General features: G+C 38.2%; 2 protein-coding genes across 3 annotated transcripts; both read right to left on the reverse strand.

Annotated features, from left to right (window-relative positions):
- Positions 1-25: 25 nt before the first annotated feature.
- Positions 26-7,985, reverse strand: LOC143890287 (cytosolic isocitrate dehydrogenase [NADP]-like). 2 transcript variants are annotated; one of them, XM_077394918.1, is made up of 16 exons: positions 7,835-7,985; positions 6,040-6,083; positions 5,817-5,926; positions 4,606-4,643; positions 4,439-4,516; positions 4,305-4,358; positions 4,130-4,231; positions 3,867-3,952; positions 3,654-3,757; positions 3,418-3,486; positions 3,218-3,333; positions 2,986-3,020; positions 2,037-2,179; positions 1,283-1,405; positions 1,086-1,172; positions 26-599 (listed from the first exon to the last, which is right to left on the reverse strand). In XM_077394918.1, the coding sequence occupies exons 1-16, from the start codon at positions 7,881-7,883 to the stop codon at positions 590-592; spliced, it is 1,248 nt and encodes a 415-aa protein (XP_077251033.1). In that variant the 5' UTR covers positions 7,884-7,985; the 3' UTR covers positions 26-589. The 2 variants fall into 2 exon arrangements, with proteins under 2 accessions (XP_077251033.1, XP_077251034.1); XM_077394919.1 differs by having other exon boundaries at positions 1,064-1,172.
- A 2,269-nt stretch (positions 7,986-10,254) lies between these two features.
- LOC143890289 (uncharacterized) lies at positions 10,255-17,320 on the reverse strand. The gene is made up of 5 exons (XM_077394921.1): positions 17,079-17,320; positions 13,803-14,306; positions 11,933-12,299; positions 11,747-11,824; positions 10,255-10,601 (listed from the first exon to the last, which is right to left on the reverse strand). Exons 1-5 carry the CDS (start codon positions 17,084-17,086, stop codon positions 10,551-10,553), a joined length of 1,008 nt encoding a protein of 335 aa, XP_077251036.1. The 5' UTR covers positions 17,087-17,320; the 3' UTR covers positions 10,255-10,550.
- Between the last annotated feature and the right edge of the window lie 1,374 nt (positions 17,321-18,694).

Consider the following 18,694-nt stretch of genomic DNA (forward strand, 5'->3'; position numbering starts at 1 on the left):
GAGATGTGGCATGAAAAAATGGTGCTCGTAAAAATCTAACACTATAAATGAAGAGCGTTTATCCGTAACAGTTTGAGAGGTCTTTTCTTCGCACGCCACCTAAATGCTACCTAATATTCTCTCTAGTGTAATACAACTAGCAAAAAGACAGCATACCTATTATCATGCGGCCGTTGTCTACTTGGTTAAAATGTCGCTATTTGAGTGAGAACATTTATAAAGAGACAAAAGCCGTATTTCTAAAAGGGGATTTGGTAGCGTAAACAGCGGGAAGATGGTCTGTTGCATGTGAAAGAAGTAACCTCTCTCCGAATGAAGACAAAAATCTGCTGAAAAGTGAGCGTCTGTGGCTGGTCTCACATGCAATAGACCATCCGTGAAATGCCTCCTTCCATGGACGCTAGAAGAAAATCCGGAGTGGAGATTGAAATATTTCAACAAAAAATAGTCCAACCACTGACAAGAAAAAAGCTCCAGGCCATCAAACCAAGGTAAGATCCCTTCTTTCTTCTTTTTTTCCCTCTTTATTTCTTTCAAACTCTACCCGCTAAAACGACCACAAATGACAAACCCCTTCTGCATCTCCATCCTATTTAAACCTGCAACAATCATAAACCAACACAAATCCAGTTAATTCTTCTTGCTCTCATGCTAATAAATAAGATAAAACACAGAGTCACAAAAAATTAAATTAAATTAAGGTGGGATTTGCTGGGCAATTTCGCATAAAGCCATTTTGCGGCTCACTTTTGCAGGAGAAATAAATGTGGCTGTTTGGCTTTCCGAGAAATTGCCTGGCAAATCCCAATTAAGGTTGGTTGAAAGAGTCGTTTTAAGAAAAATTAAATGCCCCTGAATCCATTCAAACCATCATACAGCCCCTCTAATCCTGCAGTATTTGTTTTTGGCAAGTTTTGGGGGGGGCGAGAGATTAGCAGAATCGTGTCTTAAACATCATAGAAATATAAATGCAGAAAAAATGGCTTTTTAATTCCAGATTTAAACCAGGATTGTGCCAAATCAAATCAGAACAGTACTGAGATTATTTCTAGGAAAAGCCTACTTAGTAAGGAGGAGGTTACAACTTTGATTTTCTCAACAGTCTGGCTTTCAGATCCTCTGCCACAGCATCAATAAACTCCTCGGTATTCAGATACTGATCTCTGTTAAGCCTGCACATACGGAACAGAAAAACTCAGATATCTTCCTTACATAGTTTCAGGGTGGAAAGATTGAAGAGTATCAACATAACAACAATAGCAAGTACAGATTAATTACTTACTTGGATCCATGGATGATAAGCGCGAGGTCTTTCGTCATCTTCCCCGACTCTACAGTTCCAATGCAAGCTGCTTCCAGTTTCTCAGTGAAGTCCAGCAATCTCTCATTCTTATCTAACTTTGCCCTGTTGACATCAACACATTTCTTTTTAGTCCTCCAATGTTTTCATGAAATGACAGCTAAATTCTTAAATGTTAGTTTCATCATTCCACGTGCATAAAAAGGGTGTTTATTGGATGAATATATGGTTGGTAATTATATGAAGAAAAGAAGGTCCCTTTCTGTTCTCTTCAATTAAATTTGGTCGTCAAAGTAACCCAGTATCAGGTTTGGGTCTAGTTCATCACTACACACCGCTGCAAAAGCCGCTATCTGGTAAGAAAATTACAAACCATGGTCTGTGGAAAAGAGATCAATTATTATATAAAAGAACAACAAAGGTATCTATCTGTTGGTGTGCTGTCAACTTCATGGGATCTGCAATTACTTGTCCATAAACGAGAATCACACGTCTAAGACACTGTTTGTTTTGGATTTTGAGAATTAATTTTGAGTCCAAAACTGATTATTGGATTTCAAGGGGGCGGCCCAGTGTACGATTATTGGATTTCAAGATTACATTTAATTTTGAGTCCAATAACCGAAATCTAATAATCGGTCTTCGACTCCAAATCGATTCTCAAAATTCAAAACAAACAGGATCCTAGTATCAATTGCCTTGATAGGTAAAAGAAGGAGAGCTAAAAATTTCATACCTGTGTGCAAGCCCTCGCGACCAGGCAAAAATTGAAGCAATACTATTTGTGCTGGTTTCACCTCCTTTCTGGTGCACACGATAATGACGTGTAACCGTACCATGTGCCGCTTCAGCTTCAATAGTTTTTCCATCAGGGCACACCTGAAACCAAGATGCAAATTTCCATGAGAAATGTGTACAGATATTCGTATTCTTCTAATTACTTTTTTTCTTCTTCTGGAGTCTCTGGTACATCCAGCAGAACCCTTCTCACTCACTCACCCAAAAGTTCAGCTAGAAACATTGAGCTACATATAAACAGTTGTCCTAGCTGTCATTACATAAGTAACTCACAGGTATTCCATGGAAAGACCAATTTCCATACTACTGCCCATAACCCCTGAGCCAACAATCAGAGGAGCAATAGAATAATTCAATTACTCCCACAGGGTTCATCGCATTGGCTGGTATACCCCAAAATGAAGACCCGGGCTTTATGGGAGTCTAGTGGCAAAGGGCATATGGCCTTGAGAGATGGCTAGCAGGTCCTACATTTATGCTGGAGGGTCAGGATCAGCTACCCACTTGTTTCATCTGAGAGAGCAGATGAAAGAGACCACAGAAGGAGCAGGTTCACATAACAAATCTTCCATTGGGTATTTTTGGATATACACCACCCAAGGATCCTCCTGCGAGGGCATGAATTTACCAGGTGCAGTGTCCAAAAACGCAAATGTGTACCCATTTCGATATGTATGGATCAATATTACAACTTACAAATGGTATAATTAGGATCTAATCATCATTCAAAAAAATAATTAGGATCTAATAAAGGGAATACCATGTTTTAAATTCCATGAATGACAGCCAACCCGACAAGTCTCAATTGACCTATGATCACATACAACTGCCTACACGGTGACACACAACCCACTCACACATAGAAGAGATACGCACAGTAGACATACCAGTACTGATGTCATCAACCCAAGAGATCCAAAACCTGTAATGATAGGAGAAACAAAAATGTATGATTAGAGACTGCCTCAATTTTAGCCTCAGAAATCACAACACATCTGTTGGCAACCTCTTCCCTGCACCTACACACTAATTCCAGCAGAAATCTATTTTTTTAAATTGTGTACCAGCAGAAATACTAGGGACCCAGAAGTGGAAAAGTGGAAGAAACTGTGTACATACCTTGTGCTAAGAAATCACTTTGTACATCACCATCATAGTTCTTGCAAGCCCATACATAGCCACCTTCACTCTTAAGTGCATAGGCTACCATATCATCTATGAGCCGATGTTCATACCTGGCAATTCAATTATTAGCTCATGAGAAACCAACTACTCACATTTTGAAATTCACAAATGCTGCCCACTACGGCTATCCTCACCATATCCCTGCAGCCTCAAACTTGGATTTCCATTTAGTTTCATAAACCTCCTGGAATATGTCCTTGAACCTGCAGCACAAAAGAAGGAAAAGAACGCGCAACATAGGATGCAGTAAGTCACCTGAATTGTGTTGTAAAGAAAGACAGCAAGCTCTTAATGTTCGAGAAAAATGGCGTCTTCTGCTAGGATTGATTGCTTGGACGATGAAAAAAGAAATTCTAACAATGACACATACCTTCCATCGTATTTTTTGAGAATTGTGTTTTTGGTGCTAAGATAGAGAGGCCACTTCTTCTGATAAGCTGTATTCATTGAAGCTTCGGCAAAAGAACAGATAGACTGTATGACCAGATGAGAAACAAAATGAGCTTAGCAGCTCCAGAAAAGCTAATTCAGCTTTAACCTAATACTACTACCCATTGAAACAAAAGGATTGAAGAATCTAAACCTCATCAGTATTGTACATAGACAAAGCTACTCCTCCAGAGCCTGTGAAGTTGAACACCTCTAGCTCAGTCCTTCCATCTTTTCCTTCTGGTGTTCCGAAGATAACAACAAGAACTTAATGATAAGAAATAGTGGATAGATAATCAATGGTTATGAAGCATTGAAACAGTCATGAAAAAGCCTAATTTCCATGGATCATGTTTGAAGTTCTCAACAGAATGGAACTTGAACACAGTAAGAGCTCCAGTGGAAAATCTTTCCTACCATAGACCAATTTGAGCTTGCCAGGGCCTTTGATGACTGTATCAGTTGCTCGGTATTGATCACCAAAAGCATGCCTTCCAATGCATATGGCTTTCGTCCATCCTGAAAAGAGCACCAATTAGAACCATACAGGAAGAATACAAATTTTAATAGGGTATGATGGACAATTCATTACCTGGGACAAGCCGGGGGACGTTTTTGCAGAGAATTGGTTCTCTGAACACCGTACCTGCAGAAAGTATAAATGGTTAGTCCTAAAATTAACAGCGAATTGGGCAAATAAAACACCATAAAGAAAAGCCCTCCAACCATTCAAAATATTCCTAATTGTTCCATTTGGACTCCTCCACATGGATTTCAGTTTGAACTCCTCCATACGAGCTTCATCTGCTCATCATAGACCAAAGTTATTCTAACTAAATAACTAAATCCATTTTTAAACATGGGGAATAAATATCACTTTTGATTATGTATACCTGGAGTTATAGTAGCACATTTGATTGCTACATTGTACCTGTAATATGCCCATGTTTGTCTTCAGTTCTTGCAAATATGTTAAAACTAGAACCCTTTGAAGAATCCATGAATAAATCAAATATTGATAGTCAATGCTCAACCAGAACACACATTTTCATAAAAATTGAATTGTAATGAAAGCATGCCCTGCCTCTATCTTCAGTCAAGTGAAGAGAAACAAGAGTTCAGTGATAAACAAAATGTCAAGTTATTATTCTTGTTTTGCAAGAAACATTATACTAGCAGAAAGAAAACCTGATCAAAGCAGTTTTGGTTACACTGTTTATAATCAATTCACATAAGGGCATTCCAAAAGACCATGTACGCCAACGAAAAGCCTTACTTTTAGCTACTAATAGAGAGAGATACAAGTATCCAAAAATTAAGAAAAACACCATCTCTAATAAAAAGTGTTTAGGAGCTCAGATCGGATGAGAACTTGGCCAAGGTAAAAGAAGTCAACTCAGGTTAATCAATGGTTGATATAGTCAATTTTTCATTAACTCTCTCGAGTCAAAGAGATGGGTGGTGGTTTTCAAAGGTCATGTCCAAAAAGCCCAATCCGTATAGATGGAGAGGTGTCTGTAATAGTAGTGAACAGGGGGCAAAGACAGAGGATGGGAATCATAAGGATCAAGGCAATTAAAGTTTAACTTTGATGGATCTAGCTTGTGCCAGCAGGAATAGGAAGTCTACTAAGAGATGAAGAGGGAGTAACTTCATGGGCCTTCTCAGAGTCTATAGGGAGTACGGAGATTCCAATGAGGCGAAGGTAAGAGCAGTCTATCAGGGTTTGACAAGTACAGAGCGGAATATGTTTGATAGATTGAGGGTGGAAGATGACTCCATAAATGTCATTAGATGGCTAAAGGGTAGTCACCCTATTCCATGGAGGTTCCAGCACTGGTTCGACGAGATCCAGGAGCATATGGAGGGATTGACCATTTCAGCACCTAGAGTTTTTTTTATTACCTCCCCTGTGAAGGGGGTTAGCTTATGTGTACATTTTCATTTTTCTTTTCCACTTTCTCCTTCATCTGTCCTTCTCGGTCTAGCGGAGGTGCTTGTATTCTTTTCTTTCGTTTTTTTTTTTTTTAAAAAAAAGGTGCGGAGGTGCTTGTATTAAAAAAAAAAGAAGAGGTTGGTGGTGGTGAACTAGAATCATGCTTACTTAAGAGTAGCTTCTGCACTTTCTATTGTAACTTTATCATCGGTAGCATCACGATGAGGGAGGCCAAGGTCAAAGTACTTTATATCCAACTCCAAAAATGGGAAAATAAGCTGTGTGATACATCAAAGCACTGGAGTCAGAATAAACAATGATCTCAGAACTGAAAATTAAAAAGATACATAGAAATTATATAATGCAAAAGTAAGCACAGATCATCAATTACCTTATCCTTGATTGATTTCCAAAAGACTCGAGTCATTTCGTCACCTACATCAGGGAATCAAAATACAAGAAAATTAGCTGAATGTATCCAACATTCCCCACAACTACAGAGAAAACAAGACATTCTTCAAAGTACCAATTTTATGAGAAAGTTGGATACTATAGAATTAAGATGAAAAGTTGGAACTTTATAATAGTTATAAATAACGACTAAAAAGCCACCTACTTGCACACATAGTGCCTCAATTAATTGTCACCTGAGAGCTTATAAATAAAAGCATTGAAAAAATTCAAACCATAGAGTGGATTGTAAGCCATGAAATGCCTGTGATTCATGACATTCTTATGATTTCAGAGTCTAAAACAATGGAGATGAACAACTTAGCCATCCATCCTCTCATATTTTTTCTTTTTCTGTATGATGTTTTGAGGGAAAGTTCTAAGGTGCCTCTCTTTTATGGATTATCCACCGAATGGCTCACACAACTAAAGGCTATATTGTCTCATTCACAGAACCTTACATCTCAAACCATGTTTACTGTGAGGGAGATTGAAAAAAGAAAAAAAAAATCAACATTACACTCAGACAGCATGTCTCAATCCACTTAAGTAAAATAGGTGGATTCAACATATTTTAACCTAGGCTTGGATCACACTTAAATCTCTCATGACATTCTTTATGTAATTGTTGCTCCCCCTTATCACCATGCTCAAACAATAATATATAGATTGTAAACCGGTTCTTTCACAGCTTGGCACTTCTCATGTCAAACTAATGAAACCAGAAGGTGATTCATTCTACGCAAAAGTTGATGCAACTCATCTTCCCTACCCTTTTTACTTTTCTTGTCTTCACCAACAAATGTAAGTGGTTTACATGTATACTAAATATCAATCACCCTTATAATTTCTTTTCTATAACTATCTAACAACATTTCACATTTTCTCCATGGTTCCTTATAACTACAGAACTGAAGCTAGATCAGAAAATGGAATTTTTCCGGAAGCTTCTGCAGAAATTTCTTATTTTTTTTCTGTGTTTTTTTTCTTTGATAGTTGATTATCTACAACAGCAAAAAATGAACAAAAAGAAAGAGTCTTTGTTCTTTGAACTGATTATTCACAAGTAGATTATCACCAACAGCGAAAAAAATCAACAAAAGGAAACAGTAAGGATATATAATTCATTTTCTTTCTTTCTTTTTTGTCAAGTCAGAGTTAATAAAGAAACATGGGATGATCCAATAAGCAACAAAAGAAGAAGAAAAAACTCGATAAAATTGCAATTATATTCGAAAGCATGGTTTAAAATTTGGCCAAAATATTTCGGTTTCAGCCAGGAACGAAACAAAATCCACTATGAATCTGATTTTTACCAGATTTCGCCGAAATTTCAACCTAAATTTCGTTTTCACAACTATTTGCAAGATTTCCACCGAAATTTACAAGATTTCTTCAAAACCGAAACCAAAATTTAAAACCTCATCGAAAGTATAAGTAATGTTTCATCAAAGTAAAATACTCTACACATACTATCAAACGCAATGAGTAGTAGCTGCATATTAACAAAAGCTATGAAAATCTGCTTCTTTAATAAACCAATGAAAATCCAAAAAATACTGTATACGACCGAATTCAAACCCTAGAGGACGGAATTACAGCAAAATATACATATTTAGGCCACAAAAATCAGAAACAGATCTCGAATTCGGAAGCAGAATTAGAACAAATTAGAGTAATGGAGATTCAGTAAAAAGAAGTGTTTAAGAGACGAACTAAAAAACGAAGGTGTTTACCGTCCATCTCTACGATCGGATTTGTAACTTTGATCTTTTCGAAAGCCATTTCAGAAGGCTGAAGAATCGAAGAAGGGGGCGACTGTGGGAAAACACAGAGAGGAGATGCGAAAAGAATGTTCGATAAAACCTTCAGACGGGGAAATGTCGAAGGATCGCATCTTATAGTGCGGAAAAAAAAGACGGTGGCGGGCACGTGCCGGTGTCTTTGACCGGTTACTGGTCGAATTGGATGGGAATCGGGATAGAGAAGAGAATAATTCTCAGCTCCCGAAAGGACAAAAAACTGTTTCTTGTTTTGAGAAATGGTAGGACAACAACTAACTGAAATGCCGGTAAAATGAGAGAACAAGGATTTCATTTTCTTTATATGGGAAAATTTCGGAATTTCTTTTTCCATGGAAAATAAATTCTCAAGAATCAGCAGTCGAAGAGCTCATAAATATGAGCAAGGAACACCCATAGAGCCTAAAACAAGTCCATCACTTGGCTTTAAGCCTCTGGAGCTTACATGCAATGAATCAGGAACACTTTACACTTGAAAGCTCGAACTCTAGTAGGTGCTGGGATGCTCCAAATAACCGTGAGGGATGGGAAGAAGAAGCTAGATGGAAATAGAGCAGAGGCATTTAAGATCATAACCCTTCTATCTTCTCCAAATTTTCTAATATATGAGCGCTTGAAGCATTACACCCTAGGTATTTAATTTGGAATACCTAGTTTCCTGCCTCCAGCCCCTATATATATATAGACACACTAGTGTTATTAACTGGTTAATGGACTGTAGCCCATGTAGGTCCACTACACTGGTCCATTATCTTTTTGGGCTTATATTAGAACATATTTAGGTTATACTATATACCCAACATTTATTGAGACTCCAATAAATGAATTAGCAGTGCAACTCAATCTACATACCAATAAAAATATTATTCTCTTATTTCTAATACTTAAAACAAAAATCTAGTAATATAAGATTTAAGATTTTACCTTCTTAGAAATAATTGTTTAAAGTAGATGAAATATACTTAATATTTTCTAAGATTTTATAGAAGAGTTGAAATATACAATATTAGAGCTCCAACTTTAAGGAAGGTGATTCTATCCATTTATCTGGTCGAATATGATGAATCTAGTGGATGAGTGATTCCTCCTATAAAGGTTTGTCTGATAAAAAGGTTGAGCTGGCTCTCTGCGACATTTAATCTAACGGATGGGATCTCCTCCCCAGCAAGCGACTTGTGCATATAGCGTCACCACTACACCATATTGGGTCCCGCCTTACTTGTTGGGTATCTCCTTTTGGGCCGAGCTTTCGATAGCCTATGGCCCACAAATTAGACCAATAATGGTGTCGAAGCTGGACGGAAAAAAAAAAACCGCAATTGTTGACATTCAATGAAAAATAATTCACATTATTGGTTGCTATGATTGTGTGATTAGTCTGATTTTGCTGTCATTAGGAGATCCAAAGCAAGGGCTATGAGAGGTTCGGATCAATCAAAGGTCGGACCCATGATGTTCTAATAAGGGTGCCGGTCGCATCCTACTGAGACATTCTTCCATTTTTAGGATAGGGTGTGAATATCGATGACCTTTTTCGGCTCTTTATGCAAGGGCTCCCTTGTATCTATCATTCCTCTAACTTTTATAATTAACTAGCTTACCAAATGTGAATTTTCATGAAGATTAGAGATTATGAGGGAGGTGCATTACACTTCATCATCTCAATGAAATGGCAATTTATATTAACTATAACTAACTTACGAAATGTGAATTTTCATGAAGATTAGAGATTATGAGGGAGCTGCATTACACTGCATCAATTCAATGAAATGATATCTTGCTTGGAATTGCATTGTCGCATCCTCATGTGGGGCAAGTACCCAAGTATTTTATTAACCTAACTTTCAGTGAAATTTTCCAAGGGGAAAAACAAAGTTATTTAGTATGATTGCCTCTTATTTTACCTGAAGATAGGGAAAAGTTTAAAAATAGTAGTAACCAAATATGCCTTTGAGATAATAAAACATTTTTCTCATTTTAACTTATAGGGATTTGCGAGGGTCCATCGCAGAAGGCATTTCGCGGCTGGTGCGGATATCACCTTCAAAACTTAAGGAATAACGTTAAAGGGAAGGCACAGGGGGAGGGGTGAGCGGGGAGGGGGGAGGGGGGAGGGGTGAGCGGGGAGGGGGAATAAGTACAATGGGTGACCCGAGAAAGAAAAGAAAAGCGGGGGAATATGTCATTTCCCAATATAATTAACAAAAAGCTACAGTAGCTCTATTGGAAAATAGTGTAAAAAAGAGGGGAGTTGCCATTATCGAAACAAAGCTGTGCGGATATCACTTTCCTTCATAAAGATGTTCTCATACTTGGAATTGATAAACAATGACATTAAAGAAGATAAAAAAAAATAAGAAGAAAGAAAAATTTTCTCATTGACCAACGCTACAATTTGTACAAAAAGCTCAAGGGACATAGGGATCATCCCCGCCCCCTTGAATTTCGAAGGACAAAAAGAAAAGGACAAAAAGAAAGAAAGAAAAGGAATAGAATGATAGAGAGGGTTGGAAGAGAGGCCGCTCGGCGAGCACGTGAGAGGCCCGTGCTTAGGTTATTCCCTTGAGCAATGGTGCAAACAAAGATTCCTTTTCCTCGCACAATTGGGGAACTTGAGATTGATCTGGAAGAGATTTTATTTCTCTCTATTCTATTCTGAATCACTCTCCATACTCTCCATTCCCTTCAACCCTCTTCGTTTCTGCAACCACAACCAACCCAGAAAAAAAAATTAGTAAAAAAAAAAGTAGCTCCATAATATAGGGAAATGATTTCAGCACAACTATGTTTTGATACATCACGCTCATGTGTCTTGTCTTTTTAAAGCTCTTTAAATGTAAAGGACAAGAGACATGAGCGTCGTGTATCAAAACATGTTTGTGGTGAAATCATTTCCCATAATATATCTCGAATTATAGCTAATAAAAGAAGACGGGGAGGTCGTTTTCAATCCCTCTCCTCACAATTATACATGTGCAATGATCCAAACCGTCTATGCAGTGGACCCACAAGTAAATGGACCCAATTTCCACCACCGTCCGATTCAAATTTCGGACTTAGTAAAATGTACCAAATCAAATATAACCCATAAATAAAAGGGATTTGCGAGGCAATTTTAGCATTTTTGTCTCATTCATTTAATTCATATGAGGTGGCTGTTCTATCATGCAAAAGCCAGCCGCAAAATGGCTATCCCCAAAAAAATGTACCTTTGCCGGAAAAACTTTGAGAAAGACCGGATTATTTCCCTGTAATCTCCAAACAATCGACTGAGATAATTGTAAAATCATTTTCCATGGTAATATTAGGATGTTTTGAGGGTGAAGATAGATGAGTGGTACTGCAGCCTTTAAGCATACATCATCATGGGCCCATTTGAGGGAGAAATGCGAACCCATGCCAGCCTAGTCTCAACTCTCAACATGTCCTCCCTTCCACTTTTATAAACTTTCCTCCCATTGTTTTTCATTGGTGACTATTTCCAAGAAACCATACCAGAAACTTCACTACATTCTCCCCAACTTCATTCATTCCAACAGCTACAATTTGCAGATTAATTACATTCGAGTTTAGCGAATGCAACCAATTTTCTTGTTTTTTTTTTAAGGTTTCAGAAATAATACACAGAGATTGGTTGGATACCGGATATTCTCTTGAGAAAATACACAATAATTATCTTGAGAAAACCTAATAATTATAAAATTACAGAAACTAATTAGACTCCCTGATATTTTTATTTTCAATTTTTTAGTTGTTTATAATTATATGCACTGTGAATCTGTGATCAATATTTTTATTCTGCTTGAAAATAAAGGCTAAGAGGCTAAGAGGCTAAGAAGAAAGTACCTTCTTGACGCATTTCTTCTCTCTAACTTCATACCGGCCCTTCGTCAGGTCAGACAGCCACATCCCAGGAAAACAATACTGCTCAAACCCACATATAAAATAAAAATTAATAAATAGATACTTTGAAAGAAAACCACATTAAAGCCATATCTTTTTTGTTTAATTTTCCTATCAATTTCTATATACCTGAAGAGTCTTATCAACGTTTTTGGCCCTCTTCTTGGGCCTCTGAGGGAGCTTTGAGCCTTTCATAGCAAAGAAATCCTCTTCTTTCTCCCTCCGAGATAGAGAGATGTAAATCCTAGGCCACTCAAACAGATCAAGATTCACCTTCTCCGTCGCACCTTCTGTTTCCAACTGTGGCATACTAGTTTCAACGTTCATGGCTTCCGATTGTACCCCGTTCATCTTCTCTGTCACAGAACAAGAACCATTTTTTTCTGTTTTTTCCGGCGATGGAGGGGACTTTTTCTCGCCAGATCGAGAGAGATTCCGGCCGTTGCCGTTACAAGACGGCGACCCGTTTCCAAGACCCGATCGTTCTTCTAAGTTCCTGATCATGGTAGATGAAAGATTATATGGTGTTGTGAGATCAAGGGAAAGAAGAAAAAAGATAACCGATCTTGTGGAAGATGAAATCAAGCTATGGAGGAGATTTGAGAAAATGTTTTCTACGCAGCAGGAAAAAAAAAAGTAGAAGGAAAGGGGAAAACTGATTGACAGATATTTTAGATAATCTGTAAAGGGTAAAAAGGGCATTTAACCCTGGCCCTGCAGTAGATTTTTGTTACTGGGTTTAAGAAGAATAGGGAGAAATACATAAGCATACAGATTCCAGGGAAAAGGGAAAAAAGAAAAGAATGTCAAAGAAGATACATCATCTCTACCGGAAGACAGAAAAGCAAGGATAAATCAACGATCTAGATTCCTAAAAAGCAGAACTGAGAAACCTAATAAGTGTTTCCACTCATAAGACGCACAAAAGGTGGAAAAAAAATTTAAAAATATCTTGGCAAGACATAAGGGGAAACAGGAAAGAAATAAAGACAGATTTTAATGCTGCCTTGAAAAAGAAAAGCAAGGTACTGGAACAGGTGGGTTATATCAAGAAGAAATAACAAATGTAGGGAAACATAAGGGAAAAAATAAGAAGAAAATTAAAAAGAAATACCCTTTTTTCAAGAGACGTCTTAGCTACCCTCAAAGTTGAGTGGACGGCTAGTAATAAATTTTGCGGGTTTGGATAATCAACGGCCAGAAGCAGAAAAGGAAAAGATATTAAAAAAAAAAAAAAGAATTCTAAAGGCACAAACACAGATCAAGAAATCAACCCAGAACCCAAAAGAACAATCAAAATCAAGAAATTAACAGTAAATACATCCACAGAATCAAGCACAAATCAACAATAAATAAATTTAGTTTCCCAGGTCAAAAAAGAGAAATTATTGCAACCTTTCTCCATGAAACAGAGAGAGCACAGACCAACAAAAGGAGAGAACTTAAGTCAAGGTTAACAAGAGCTCGAAAGAGAATAATTTAATAAAATATCAACATCAAAAGAAATTACAATCAGTTGCTTCCTTCCCATAAAGCAGAAAAAGAAGGGCAAACTCGATCTCAAGAACCGATAACAAAAAACATGAAGATAAACAACAGACTGCCAAATCAAACCCCAATTCGAAAGCATGATCATCCAAAGAAATTACAAGCAGTCGCTTCCTACCCATAAAGCTGAAAAGATGGGCAAACTCGATCTCAATAACTAATAACAAAAAAACATGAAGATAAAAAACAGACTGCCAAATCAAACCCTAATTCGAAAGCATGATCAAGATCAAAAGGAATTACAAGCAGTTACGCCATACCCAGAGAGCAGAAAAGAAGGGCAAAATCAATCTCAAGAAGTAATAACAAAAAACATGAAGATAAACACCATACTGCCAAATCAAACCCAATATAAAAAAAACCTAGTCATCCCACAAGAACAGCATGATCATCTCAGAAAGTTTATTGATAAACAATCGAAATGGAAAAAACTAAAAAAGAGTCTGCAAACCTGTTGAGAAGAGACACTGTAGGTTGCATACAAGATCTCAGATTGGCACCCCTACTGTAAGCTGTTGTAGTGCAAGGCGGTGGCATCTTCGAATGATTCATCGTCTGCTTCTCCACTCCAGAGACTACTCTCCTCTGAATCTTGATCAATTTCGTCGACCGAATTGATTCATCATCGGTCACAGGTCTGTTCTCAGCCCTTGACCCACGCGATCTCTTGTTCTGCCCCCACTGCAACAGAATGTCGCCTCCCGAGTTGCTTTCATGGTTCTGGTTCTTGGTGAGGTGGTTTTCAGGATGCAGGGAATGGGGAAGAACAAATTGTGGGAAGTTTTGGTCTTGGCTGGTAGATGGGATGGTTGGGGGCCTGAATCTTAGGGCCTTTCCATCAAAACCACTGTAATTGGGAATTTGGGCACTCTCCACATCGTTCTCATTACATGTTCTCAAGTTGGATTTTCTTCCATTGCTCAAAGGAAGATAATCAGGACTTACACTCTGGTATCTGTATCAAAAAACAGAAGGTGGATAAGCGGATTACATACAAAAAAGAGCCATGAAACCTGCCATTAAAAAAAGAGAGCCATGAAACCTCTAACAAGGTTCTAAATTAAACATAAAAAAGACCTGTACAGGCCTCACAAATCATGAATACATGAAGATGCATGGAAACAATGATGCTAAAAGTTTTCAATGAAAGCCTGATCACTACAAATCCATCAAAAAATTAAGAAATAAAAACAAAAATAAGGGGGAAAAAAAAACGAACGCAGTGCAAGTGGGCCTGTTTGTCTCAGAGAAAACAGAGCAAAAGGGGAAAAAAAAAATTTTAAAAAAAAATTACCTTTTCTTATTGTTCGGAAAGATTAGAACACGAGATTTTTAATCAGTTTCAGTGAAAAAAGATCTCCATGAACCCCTCTACCAAAGAAAGAAATCCGGCATCTACAAAACTAAAGCAGATCCATCTTCTTTTTACTTTTTTTTCTCTCCCTTTCAAAAATAAAGAAACCCTAAGACAGCTGTCACTTTCTTCAGAAAATATCATCTACTCAATACACATAACAAGGAATTATCTGTTATATTTTACTAGATCGGCAGTTATTCTCAGATTATCAGTCGCCCGATTTCCCTTCTTATCCGGAAGGAAACAAAAGAACAGAGAAGCCCTTGTCAAAATAAATAATAACCGTTGATCTAGGCCATCTTTTGCCATGAATGGCTAAAAATATCTCCGTAAAATGAGTTCTTACCCGAAATTAAACAGCAACTTGTAACTAAATTGGGCCCTGAGAGAACATGATTTCAAACTAAACCTCCACCAATTTCTTTTGCCTACCTACCAAACCAGAACAGTCCTCAACCATACAAAATCATCCAAGAACAGCAAATTTCGAATAACATATTGCTTTGCCCGTACGGACAAAGGGGGAAAATGACTCCCCTCCGCCTCAGTATCCCGAATTCTCTCCCTACTGAACCAGAAAAGCATCCCCTTTTCCTTTTCCTCCGTCAAAAAAAAGAATAAACCCATTAGAAATGCGAACTTACAGACCCACTTTTACCCACGGAAAGGAATTACTCCGTATACCAATTTCTCAAAAAGGATCAATGAGATCAAACGGAAAGAATCAAATGTTCTCTGTACCAAGTTATTAGGAAGAATGTAAACAAAAAACAAAAAAGGAGGAAAAAAGAAAGAAAAACAGAGCTCTTTCCCTACCAAGCACAAGTCGGATATATTAGGAAAGAGTCGGCGATTGCAAGAGCCTCTCCTTTCTTCTTAAAATCGGTAGATCCTTCATAGTACAAAGAACAAAGGGTGGAAATCGTGATCGTGTAAGAATCTTAGATCCATCTTGACCAGAAGATCCAGAACAGAAGCAAATTAAAGAAAAAGAGGACCAGGCTGTAGATTTATTCAAAAGAATAAATCAGCTAAAATTGGAACTACATCATGTAGTGAAATCAGTTTCACATTCTTAAGAAGCAGCAAATCTAAAATCCGCACAATTTCATTTGCAAAAACTCCACTAGATTTTACTTGCAAAATTAGAGTAGAGGAAATGAAGATAATCGAAAGAATCTCTGCTCTCCTTCGATGAAATTAAACAGGAATTAATTATCTTTTGCTAGAATAAAACCAAGTAACTGAAAACAGAAGGAATCGCCCACTGGAGAGACTGAAACGAAAGATTTGTCCGAGAGGCGACTCTCCTTTGCCGAAATCGGAGTTATTTGCAACCGCGAGACAAAAATGGACGGTGTCTTTCAAGAATACAATGGATCTTGGGAATTTTACATCTCTTTTGACTAAATCTGAAGATATTATACGCTAAACAGACTAAATCAAGCGATATTCAACCGACAAGCCTAAAAACTTACTGGGAATTAGCATGACCTTGGAAGAAATAGAAGGATACTCTCGCCACAGAGAAAAAAAAAACGCAATTTTTTTACGGATCGTGACGATTAATAGGTAAAAAACTCTAAAAACACGATTGGAGACTAGAGTTCGCTTCGCCGGAATCCGGTGACACATTGTCAAAGATAAGATTCGTCGGAGAAGAAGCTCTGTTTCACCGAAATCAATAGATACTCTCTGCAACGAGAATAATACCACGACTTGTAGCCGTAAAGATGATTCTCCAGAGTCCTTTTCGCCGATTCAGCAAATATTTGATCCTTTCGCCGGAAAATATCCGAGAATAGAATCTCAGCAACGTAAAATCTCATTTGTAAAGAAGAATGTGAAAGAGTTCGCTCCACGCTACTGAAATCATCAGAAATTTTCCGCAGCAAGAGTAAGACCAGTGATAAACAGTCGCAGAGATATGATTTGTTCGAGACACGATATATACTCCACCGGAGTTCACCGGATCTTAGCCAGAAACAACGAAGATCACTACAAACCTCATCCACCTAAGAAAAGGGGGGGAAAGGCGATATGTTGCCGAAGACAATGGAGTGGACGGAGTTGTACCGGATACGTGACCGGAAACAACAATATTCTCCGGTGACAAGCCAAAATCAAAGATCCTTAACTCAAAAGTGACAAAGATCTTTAGAAATCGATTATAAGAAGGCGAAAATCCGTGATCTCCAAAGAAAATCCGTTTCTTGAACCTACGCTCCTTCTTACGCCTGAACAAATCAGATAATCTCTTTCGAAGAATCAGAGAAAAACAAAATGAAAACACAAAATCATAGATCGAGCAATGATAACTCAAATTCTGATTTTAGCCGGAGTTTAAATTTTGAAAGAGAGCTTGCAAACCTCATCATGTTCAATGCCGAACGGAATCAGAAATCGATGCGTCGATCATTATACGTGAAAGACCTTCGGGGATCGAAACTCGGGTTAGAAATCGCCTGATTTTCTCAAGAACAGAGCATCAAGAGTATTTGATTCCACTTCGCTCTGTATATTAAAAACAGAGCATAAAACCGAAACGGAAAATGAGAAGGTTCTCCGTGCAGAGAGAGAGAGAGAGAGAACAATGAAGAATGAAGGTGGTAACTGGTAAGTTGCAGAAAAGGGGTGAAATATTGGCTTTAACGAGCAATTGTTTCCAAAATACCCCTACATACTAAACAAAATGTCCTTGCTGCCATTCTACGTTTCTTGGATTTACTTGGGCGCGACTGAAAAACCTTTGGTCCTATAGCAGAGACTATTTACTTTTTGGCCCAAAAAAATAAAATAATGAATGGTTTGGATCTTCAAATAAGATCGACCCAACCATATAGCTGTTGCACGAGAGATTTTCAACAGATTTTGTCCTATTCATTTCATTCAGCTGCGGTGGCTGTGATAAATTTGCCCTTTTTTCACTTCTGACACCCCTCTAGTGTATTTATGATGACTAATCTTTTACACTAGAGGGGGCTGTCCCAAGTATAAAAGTGGCAAGTATATTATCTCCCTTAAAATATACGCACTTACAAAATGGAGCTTAACGTATAAAAGCTGGAATTTAACTTAGCTTGGCTCCTGAATATTTTTCCTAGAATGACCCGGCCGGGTAGTTTCGATATCATGGCTGAAAACATAATCATATTTCCAAAAGTCTCCTAAGAATCCCCCCGGGTATGGCTGCAAATCAACCGTGCCGGCTCACGAACATGTTTAGGTTCGGCTCGTTAAAAGCTCAGCTCGGGCTTATTCGTTTACTAAACGAGCCGAACTCGAGCCCAAAAATTAGGCTTACCAATATAAACGAGTCGAACTTGAGCTTTGTATAGTTTTGCTCGACACGAGCTTTTCAGGCTCGATTCATAAACGAGCCGAGCCGAGCCGAGCTTTAAAGCTTGGATTATATTTGTTTTTTATATATAAAATAAAAGAATGTGAGTTGTTTATCACAAATGAAGGTTTTACCGAGTATAAGGCTTTGGATTTAGAGGGGGCTTTGGTTTAAATCCTAAAGAAGTATGCTTTTATCATTCTTGAGACGAGCCGGGCTTTCTCGAATATTTCACGAGCTGAGCCTCTTCAAAAACTAAACGAGCCGAGCCGAACACGAGCCTTCTTAAAAACTAAACGAGCCAAGCCCGAACACCCCAAAGCTCGGCTCAGCTCGTTTCCAGCCCTGGCCCCGGGCAGAATATAAATCACCTTATCCTAGACCCTTGATATTTTACCCGGAATGCCCTCGAGGGGTAATTTCGATATTATGATTGAAAACAAAGGGTAGATGCGAAGAGCGGCTTGCCATTGCGTGAGGGAAAATTCGCATGCTTGCAAAAAAAAAAATGGGATGTGATTAAACTCTGGGAATTTCTAGGGTTAAGGAACGTGGGGGGGGGGGGGGGGGGGGGGGGGGGGGTGATGTGGAACATCCCACCCATGGCCCCACACGAGTACATACACCAGCAGCTAGCGTAGATCCG

This window comes from Tasmannia lanceolata, unplaced genomic scaffold (genome assembly GCF_043159265.1).
Source record: "Tasmannia lanceolata isolate RefF3 unplaced genomic scaffold, GAP_Taslan_0.1 ptg000013l, whole genome shotgun sequence".
Taxonomy (NCBI): domain Eukaryota; kingdom Viridiplantae; phylum Streptophyta; class Magnoliopsida; order Canellales; family Winteraceae; genus Tasmannia; species Tasmannia lanceolata.

Bases quoted from the DNA above. Each gene is read 5' to 3' on its own strand.
- LOC143890287 (XM_077394918.1), bottom strand. From the start codon at position 7,883: ATGGCTTTCGAAAAGATCAAAGTTACAAATCCGATCGTAGAGATGGAC. The intron at 3,758-3,866 runs GTTTAGATTCTT...CTGGTCATACAG, and splicing joins CTATGTACAATACTGATGAG to TCTATCTGTTCTTTTGCCGA. The intron at 1,406-2,036 runs GTATGAAATTTT...TGATGTCAACAG, and splicing joins TCGCGAGGGCTTGCACACAG to GGCAAAGTTAGATAAGAATG.
- LOC143890289 (XM_077394921.1), bottom strand. The intron at 12,300-13,802 runs GTTTGCAGACTC...TACCATGATCAG, and splicing joins ACAGTGTCTCTTCTCAACAG to GAACTTAGAAGAACGATCGG. The intron at 11,825-11,932 runs GTATATAGAAAT...GGGTTTGAGCAG, and splicing joins ACGTTGATAAGACTCTTCAG to TATTGTTTTCCTGGGATGTG.